Source organism: Procambarus clarkii, chromosome 70, assembly GCF_040958095.1.
Source record: "Procambarus clarkii isolate CNS0578487 chromosome 70, FALCON_Pclarkii_2.0, whole genome shotgun sequence".
NCBI classification, from domain to species: domain Eukaryota; kingdom Metazoa; phylum Arthropoda; class Malacostraca; order Decapoda; family Cambaridae; genus Procambarus; species Procambarus clarkii.
In genome coordinates, this window is record NC_091219.1 from 25292424 (window position 1) to 25302793 (window position 10370).

General features: G+C 44.2%; 1 protein-coding gene across 1 annotated transcript; it reads left to right on the forward strand.

The window, feature by feature from the left end:
- Nucleotides 1-7223: 7223 nt before the first annotated feature.
- Nucleotides 7224-7739, forward strand: LOC123747583 (uncharacterized PE-PGRS family protein PE_PGRS20-like). The gene has a single exon (XM_045729803.2). The coding sequence runs from the start codon at nucleotides 7224-7226 to the stop codon at nucleotides 7737-7739; it is 516 nt and encodes a 171-aa protein (XP_045585759.2).
- The last annotated feature ends 2631 nt before the right edge of the window (nucleotides 7740-10370 follow it).

The following is a 10370-nucleotide window of genomic DNA, read 5'->3' on the forward strand; positions in this document are numbered from 1 at the left end:
GTATTTCGCTTGTTGAAGTCATTTTCGTGAAAATATTATATAATAATTATGCGTGGATATTACAAGATATAACCAGATTCGTATACTCAAGTTTTATATGAAAAGAAAGACACCAATCGAGCCCCACGTAAAAAATACCAGATTAAGTTATTTGATAACATTTTTGGGTTGTATATATTCGAACCCCAGTTGGAAACAGACCCAACTATAGGATGGGTTAACCCAAGTATCGCGCTTCCAAAAGGGTCGCCCAAGTTGGAAAAGACGAACGCTGAAAGAATATTGTTGAAAACATCTTGATAACTGATTAAACCAAAATTATTTATTAGTCAGAAGAAAGACAGAAACGTGATCTATATGTAAAACCTCTACCAGACAAATATTTTAAGTAAAACCGAAAATATTTGTAGTTGTATAAAAGTGGCAGTTTTCATCGCTCGTCAAACTCGAAAACCGCAGCATTCATTTTTTTTTTTTTTTTTTTTTTTTTTTTTTTTTTTTTTTTTTTTTTTTTTTTTTTTTTTTTTTTTTTTTTTTTGAGATATATACAAGAGTTGGTACATTCTTGTACAGCCACTAGTACGCGTAGCGTTTCGGGCAAGTCCTTAATCCTATGGTCCCTGGAATACGATCCCCTGCCGCGAAGAATCGTTTAAGAACCATGGTTCATCTCAGAACCATGCCTATTTCACGCAGATTCCTTAATAAACGTAAGAGTTTTATATGTCACAAGAAAGACAGATATATAAGCTTCGTTCTAAATACCTTACCATGGGCATATTTAAATTTAAAGCGAAGATACGTGTACTTTTATAATAGCCGAGCTCCGACTCCGGACAGATCGATCGACGGAGCAACTCTCTCTCAGAACAATGCTTATTTCACGTAAATTTGTAAATAAGCGTAAATTTTTTATATGCCTCAAGAAAGATAGGAATATAAGGCTCATTTTAAACACTTTATCATAGACATAATTAAAGTTCTAATGAAGATTCATGTATTTTAATAATCGCCGAGCTCCGACCCCCGCAAAGACTGAGCGACAGAGCAACTCTCTCAGAAGAATGTTTATTTTACGTAAATTCGTTAATAAACACAAATGTTTTACACGTCTTAAGAAAGATAGAAATATAAGCTTTATTTTAAATACATTACATTAGACATATTTAAAGCTCAAGTGAAGATATATATGTTTTTATAGTGGCGTTCAGTAGCTTTTCGGTCATGGAGTGCAGACGCCTACGCACTTGCCAATATGTTGTGTAATTAACAAAGATACGCTAATAAAGCCTAAAATATTACATGCCTCCAGAAAGACAGAGCTATAATCGTTATTGTGAGTGCATCAAAGGAAATATATCATGTTGGAGACCAATGATATAGCAATTTTAATTTAAGTTTCGAGTCCCGCCCGGTCGAGAGAGATGGGGCGACTCTCGCCCCATCTATTGGAGATTCTGTCCACTAAAGACCCAAAGCTACTCAAACCTTCCTAGCATTACGTAAGCAATGAAGTAATATGGTATATTTACTCACTATAATGTGGATGCTGAATGCAGAAAATGAGAAAACATAATTTTACTCTGAAAAAATATCATTTCATAACAAAATAAGATGTAAATATGTAATATCAAAGGAAGTTGATGGTCCAAGCAACAATATCGTGGAGCGACTTATCCAAGATATATTGCTCTCTGGAAAGTGTTTGCTGGCATATCAACCTTCTGTACACAGTGATCCAGTCGTTGAACTTCTCTGCTCAAATTATCGCAAATTTAATTTATGATGTTAACAAGTAGAATGCGTATTTTTAATCAAATCTAACATAACTAGCCAGAAAACGTTAAAGATTATTTAAAAATACATGGTTGGAAGTTAAATCAACTCCATAGAACAATATTTTTGTTATAGATACTAATCGTTATTTGTTGGTATGCGTTCGCTACTTAAACTATCATGTACTGTATTTATGTAAAATCTCCCTGTTTCTTCGGACATGGAACACGGAACCTTACATGCTCTCTGATTTACTGTTTAATAGAGATTCACAAATAAGCTTATGATTGTATACGTTATCAAAAAGGCAGTGACAAAGTCAATTTTGCATTTTAATCACAGAGATTAGATCTTAGTGAGATAGGAAAGATATTCATATTTTAAAGAAGGATTTTTGAACCATCGCTCTCCCTATCGATAGAAACTAATTTTTTTTTGTTATTATTAACAAGCTTAAGTATACACAGTAATGTGCTGCTACCCTATTCTATATGAAAGATTACACAGTGTATATCAAAAACTAGCTATAAGTTCATTAAATATTCCCATCTTACAGGATGGTTAGTTATATATGGAATCAGGGGATAAAATACCAGCCTCAATAAAAAAAAAAATCAACTGTGACTAACAAGAACACCACTTACGGGCTATTCATGCCCGTGCTACCTTTTGGGTGGCTTAATCCTCATCAATCAATCACAAGAAACAAGGGATACATCTCCCGTCACGCAGGGTCCAGTCGCACCTCCACAGATCTCCAGTATCATCTATTGATACTGTTAATGGTTCAAGAGGACTACCACTTACGGGCCTACCTCAAGGTAACAACCAGGTGAGAACATAAAATATAAGGCTGATCTATTAGCCTCCGTTAGCAAAATCCGGGTACAGCATAAGAATATCTTCCAATATTCCTAAGTGTATGAAGTAATTACAGAGTTCAAAGTACCTTATACCATTTGGTCTGAAGCCACTTATAACAGGGCAATCACAGATATAGTGTTGGTGAGTATGTTCCAGCTCTTGTTCACATAGTTTACAATTGGAATATTCACCATTGGGGGCTATTCATTACCTGCAGCCACCTGCGATACATATCGATATCCTAGCCTAATTCTGGCAATTACAATGTCACACTGTCATTGTGACACTAGTGGAAGTTTTATACTGTCCGTTCATATAATTCTCGATTCTAAACATGTTTACTTAGTTTAGTTCATTAATTATGCACCCCATATATCATCTTGTGGGCGGTAGTGGAAAAGGTTACAGAGGCACATAAACATGTCATAGCTCTTTATACTCTTGCTTTCTGGCTTTTGTGTGTCAATGACTGCTCTTCTGTCTTCCCTAATTTCCTAAAATATTGCGGCTTTGACAGAAGAGATTGGAATGCCCATATCCCACTCAACTTCAGGCTTATCACATTCAGTTTTAGCTGCCTTGTTTGTGTCATCATGCTGGACAACACCTATATGAGAAGGTATCCATACAAATGAGACTTTGAAACTCCTACTGTTTGCAATAATAATGTTGTTTATAATGGAAGTTACAACTACAACCTGTTTACAGGTTGTTTACATGACAGCGGAAGATTATCATAGAAGAAAGGAGGGGGGGGGGGTAGAAATAGCCTAAGCTACTCTATCCCTTCGATATGTATTTTCTTGTCTTTCTTTCTGAAGTTGAATTTGATTTGATGATTTACTACCAAATACAATGTAGTAGTAAGTCTTTTTCATTGTTAGTGTGAGTTTGTTGGTTGACATCCATGAGTGGACTTTTTTTTAATTCATTATTGACAATATTATTTAGTGTGTGGGTGCTAGTGTGTGTATGTATGTAATAACTGAATAAATGCTAGGATTCGTATAGTAATGACTTATCATTTGTGAAATGCTTCAGGGTGCAAGTTCTACTCTGCTTAGGCTAGGAAGATATAATTATTTTTTTTTTTTTTTAGATACATACAAGAGTTGTTACATTCTTGTACAGCCACTAGTACGCGTAGCGTTTCGGGCAGGTCCCTGGAATACGATCCCCTGCCGCGAAGAATCGTTTTTTCATCCAAGTACACATTTTACTGTTGCGTTAAACAGAGGCTACAGTTAAGGAATTGCGCCCAGTAAATCCTCCCCGGCCAGGATACGAACCCATGACATAGCGCTCGCGGAACGCTAGGCGAGTGTCTTACCACTACACCACGGAGACTACATTTGACCAACATTTTTGTCACCACGGGATGGGCGGCTCTGGCGAGAAATTTGTGGGTGCAAAATGCCTCACTAGCAGTAGGGTTGACGGGGCAAGCTGGCGGTCCTCGGGAAAAATATGACGGGGAAGAAAATGGCTTAACAGCAGGACCAGCTGGTGGTCCTGACGAGTTATCAGGCAAAATGGTGGTCTTAGCGGGAGAGCTGACAGGAGGACGGGCTGGCCCTGGTGGAGAGTTTGTGGAGCAAGCTGGCCAGCATGGCAAAAGTGTTGACAGGCTAAGCTGTGGTCCTGGCAGGAGAGTTGACGGGGCGAGCTGGTGGGTCTGGCAGGAGAGTTAACGGGTCATTAAGCTGGCGACCCTGACAGTATAGTCAACGGGGTAAGCTAGCGGCCCTGGCAAGTGTTAACAGGGCAAGCTGGCGGCCCTGGCGGGAGAAAAGGGGCAAGCCAGTACCCTTGACAAAAGAATTGACGGGACATCCTGGCGGCCTTAGCAGGAGTTGACGGGGGCAAGCTTGAGGCAGTGACAGGAGAGCCGACGGGACGGGACGGGAATTATCAGGGAAAAGCGCCAAGCCATTATGACTATATAGCACTTGGAAGGTGTCAGGATGTTCTCCTTGACAGGAGAACTGACGGGGCAAGCTGGCGGCCCTGGCAGGAGAATTAACGGGGAAAAATGGCGGCTCTGGCGGGGGAGATTACAGCAAACTGGCGGGAGAAATAGGGCAAGCTGGTGGCATTGACAGAATTAGTGGGCCAAGCTGGTGGTATTGACAGAATTAACGGGCCAAGCTGGTGGAATTTTGACAGTTAACGGGCCAAGCTGGTGGAATTTTGACAGAGTTAACGGACCAAGTTTGAGGTATTGACAGAATTAACGGGCCAAGCTGGTGGTATTGACAGAATTAACGGGCTAAGCTGGTGGTATTGACAGAATTAACGGGCCAAGCTGGTGGTATTGACAGAATTAACGGGCCAAGCTGGCGGCCCTGGAGGGAGAGTTGGCGGCAGTGATGGCTCTGGTGGGAAAGTTGACGGAGAAAATGACAGGAGAGTTGATGGGGCAATCTGGCAGCGATGACGGGAGAGACGGGGCAAGCTGGCAGCCCTAAAAGGAGTTGACAGGGCAAGCTGGCAGCCGTAAAAGGAGTTGACGGGACAGCTTGCAGCCCTAGAGGGAAAGACGGGGTAAGCTAGAGGCCCTGGTAGGAGAATTTACAAGGACGGAAATATGGCCGCCCAGGCGGGAGATTTGACGGGGCAAGTAAGTAATTATCAAAGGAAGGACCAAGCCAGGAAGGCTGTATAGCACCAGTTGACGGAGCAAGCTGGCGGCCGTGGCGGGAGAGCTGACAGTGCAAGCTCACGGCGTCCATGGTAGAAGAACTGACGGCAATCTGGTGGTTTTGACGGGGGCACAATGGCGGCCCTGGCAACTGTTGATGAAGAAGGGGAAGGGAGTCGGTAGCTAGAAAATTGACAGGACAAGCTGGCAGGCTGGTTCGAGAAATGATGGGGCAAGCGGACAGCCCTGGAGGGAGTATCGACGGGGTAAACTGGTAGCCCTGACGGGAGAGGTGACATGACGGGGCGTCGCGGCCCCCGGGCTGGGGGGCAGTTGACGCGGGAAACACGGTCGGCGACGCAAGATAGAAAAGCGGGAAAATTAGGTACTACTTTGTGTAGACTTGAAACTGAATACTGCGGTCATTATGTTTATAATGATCGAAACAGTCACAGATTAAATTTTTAATTTCTAGGTAATTAATAACAAATATGAGGCGTAAATCTGTGCTAAATTCTGCTTGTATATAAATTGTTGCACTTAATTAACTATATCAAATGACATGCCAAAATGAAATAATATGCGAGTAAAAATCATATAAAATAATATTTGTATCAATAAAGTTTTAGCCCAAAACATTTGTTGTATCAGATTTTGAAATAGATTTATTGTAAACATTTTAAAATTATATATTTGATAGCAGCTTCCTCGACTGTATTAATCCGCGAGGCTGCGACGTCTGACCCGGGAACCGCGAATCTCGTCTTCATTCGCCATCGTGCCTCCGAACGGACCGGTTGCTGCAGGTGAGTCTCTTGCTGCCTATACCTCTTGTTGACCTTCCGTCAATAATATTAGCATATTATCTTAGTGTCTTTGCTAGTGAGGCCCCCAGGATAATATTCAGCGGTTTACATATAACATAAGCAAGGGAGCAGTGAGCATAAGTGACCCTTGGTATACTGACGGTGGAGTTTTAGGCTTACAGAGTCCGTCCGACGGCCAGTTGGACGGACAACCATCAACAGTTGTATATCTCTTTCCGAATTTTGATATATTTGAGTGATCTTTTATAGTATTCCCTTCTGTGCACCCGGACAAATATCACTCGTAAGTACCTTGTGTTTTTGTGATTTGCCGTTTTTATATAAATAAATACGACAAAATCCTTATCTTTTCAATTAGGCTGTTGTGTCTAGCTATTCATATGTAAGGTAAAACCAATTAAGCTGTTGACATTTTTTGAAGTCATATTGGTACCTATGATAAGCCTATTATTTTTTTTTTTTTGCAGGGATATTCCTGCGCGGGCCCTAAGTCTCTGGCTGGCCCACTAAGTGTTGCTTGTTCCAGATTTACTTGGACGGAGTATGAGTACTTATGACTCGTATAAAGTAAGTAAGATTCTGAACCATGTGTTTAACAACTTCTGCTCTGTTGAATCTTAAGTTGAACTCTTATTGGGTTTGTAACTGCTAGCTGGTGGTGGTGGTGGTGGACATGCTAGTAGAGATATGAACAGAAACTGCAATAGATTATGGTGTATATCTGAGATTCGATTACGAATGAAATTGAGTTGACAGATGATTACAGAAATGCTAAGGTACTGAGGCTAATGATTATATATATGTTAATATACAGAAGGTAATAACTGAACAAATGCTAGGATTCTTATAGTAATGACTATCATTTGAGAAATGCTTCAGGGTGCAAGTTCTCCTCTGCTTAGGCTAGTAGGATGTAAGTACAGTATTGACTCATAACATTTCTATCGCCACTGGATGGGCGGCTCTGGTGAGAGATTTGTGGGTGCAAAATGCCTGACTAGCAGTAGAGTAGACGGGACAAGCTAGCGGTCATGGCGGGAGAGACGGGGCAAGCTGGCGGGAGAGACGGGACAAGCTAGCGGTCATGGCGGGAGAGACGGGGCAAGCTGGCGGTCATGGCGGGAGAGACGGGGCAAGCTGGCGGTCATGGCGGGAGAGACGGGGCAAGCTGGCGGTCATGGCGGGAGAGACGGGGCAAGCTGGCGGTCATGGCGGGAGAGACGGGGCAAGCTGGCGGTCATGGCGGGAAACGGGGCAAGCTGGCGGTCATGGCGGGAGAGACGGGGCAAGCTGGCGGTCATGGCGGGAAACGGTGCAAGCTGGCGGTCATGGCGGGAAACGGTGCAAGCTGGCGGTCATGGCGGGAAACGGGGCAAGCTGGCGGTCATGGCGGGAAACGGGGCAAGCTGGCGGTCATGGCGGGAAACGGGGCAAGCTGGCGGTCATGGCGGGAAACGGGGCAAGCTGGCGGTCATGGCGGGAAACGGGGCAAGCTGGTGGTCATGGCGGGAAACGGGGCAAGCTGGCGGTCATGGCGGGAAACGGGGCAAGCTGGCGGTCATGGCGGGAAACGGGGCAAGCTGGTGGCTGTGACAAGAGAATGGCTGGGCAAGCTGGCGGCCGTAATTTAAAGGAGTTGGTGGGGCTAGCTGGCGGCGCTAAAAGGTGTTGACGGGTCAAACTGGCGACCGTGACGGAAGAGTTGATGGGCCATTAAGGTCTCGGCGGCCATGGTGGAAGAGTTGACAGCAAACTGGTGGCTTTGGGCGGGAAAGTTGACGGGGCAAAATGGCGGCCCTGGCAAGTGTTGACGAGGAAGGGGATGGAGCCGGTAGAAAGTTGACGGGACAAGTTGGCGGGCTGGGTAGAGAGAGGACGGGGCAAGCGGACGGCCCTGGAAGGAATATCGACAGGGTAAACTGGTAGCCCTGACAGGAGAGATGACGGACATGACGGGGCGTCTCGACTCGGGCTGGGGGGCAGTTGACGCGGGAAACAGTGTGCGACGCAAGGCAGAAAGAGCAGGAAAATGAAGAACTACTTTTTGTTGAGTTGAAAATGACTACTGCGAACATTATGTTTATAATGATCAAAAGTCATAGGTAATTAAGAACCAATATGAGGCACGAAACTGCTAAATTTTGTATTTATGAAATTTCTTGCAGTTAATAACACACTCAGACACACATAGAGACAAACACACACAAGAGACAGACACACAAGAGACAGACACACACACAAGAGACAGACACACACACAAGAGACAGACACACACACAAGAGACAGACACACACACAAGAGACAGACACACACACAAGAGACAGACACACACACAAGAGACAGACACACACGCAAGAGACAGACACACACGCAAGAGACAGACACACACGCAGAGACAGACACACACGCAAGAGACAGACACACACGCAAGAGACAGACACACACGCAAGAGACAGACACACACGCAAGAGACAGACACACACGCAAGAGACAGACACACACGCAAGAGACAGACACACACGCAAGAGACAGACACACACGCAAGAGACAGACACACACGCAAGAGACAGACACACACGCAAGAGACAGACACACACGCAAGAGACAGACACACACAGAGGCAGACTGACACAGAGACAGACTGACACACAGAGACAGACTGACACACAGAGACAGACACACACACAGAGACAGACACACACACACAGAGACAGACACACACACACAGAGACAGACACACACACACAGAGACAGACACACACACACAGAGACAGACACACACACAGAGACAGACACACACACAGAGACAGACACACACAAATACAACAAATGTACAAATAGGTGAGTACAGAGACAGACGCAGACAAAGAGGCTGACACAAAGGCAGACAGAGACAGACAGAGGCTGACACACAGACACCCAGACAGACACAGACAGACACACAGACAGACACACACACACACACAATCAGACACACACACAGAGTCGTGGTCAGGTTGTGGGGGTCCTGACGGTCTCCAGGTCAAGCCCATTATTATTTTAGTGTTGGGGAGACGGGACACCACGAGCGTAGCTTTCATCCTGTAACTACACTTAGGTAATTACACACAGACAGACACACACACATAGAGACAGACAGACACAGAGACGGATAGAGACAGACACAGACAGGGATAGAGACAGACACAGACAGAAACATACATAAAACAGACACAGAAACAAACACGGGGACAGACAGACAGAAACAGAGACAGACAGACAGAAACAGACACAGACAAACAGACAGAGACAGACAGACACAGAGGCAGACACAGAAACAGACACGGACAGAGGCAGACACATAGACAGACGGACAGACATAGACAGACAGACACTCGCAGCCACAGACAGACACAGAGACAGACACATAAGGGGCCTGACGGCTGAGTGTATAGCACTCGGATTCATAGTCCTAAGGGTCCTGGTTCGATCCCCGGAGGATACCTTGAGGTGCTTCCGAGGCTTAGCGTCCCCGGGGCATGGTCGTCGACCAGGCAGGAGGCGGAAACGAATGGGCAGTTTCTTTCACCCAGATGCCCCTGTTCACCTAGCAGTAAATAGGCATCTGGGAGTTAGGCACCTGCTACAAGCTACTTCCTGGGTATGTGTGGGGGGAGGGGAAATAATCAGTTGATTGATTGACAGTTAAGAGGCGCGGCCAAAGAGCCAGAGCACGACTCCCGCAAGCACAACTAGGTTAATACACACTCTCTTCTAGGAAGTGATGTGGCGGAGGCTGACTCCATACACAGTTTCAAATGTAGATATGATAGAGCTCGAGAAGCTCAGGAATCTGAACACCAGTAGATTGACGGTAGAGAGGCAGGACCAAAAGCTAAAACCCTTCAAACATAACTTGGTGAGTGCACACTGTCTGTGTCTGTCAGACAGACAAACATTTATTTATTTATTTTATTTATTTATTTATGCATATACAAGAATGTACATAAGGAATGTGAGGATACAAATATGGTAATTACAGTCTTGTAAAGCCACTATCACGCGCAGCGTTTCGGGCAGGTCTTTAATCTAAGAAAATTTTAAGGAGGTAAATACTTGCAAAATTTATAGACAAAACAATGATAACAGATTACATGAAATGAAAAAAAAGATGAGAGAAAATTGTAGGTACAGTATATTAAAGCACATAGGTAGCTAAGATTGATTGCAATGACAGCTTGAATAGTAGTTGACAACAAATTGGTAGGCACAATACAGCAGAA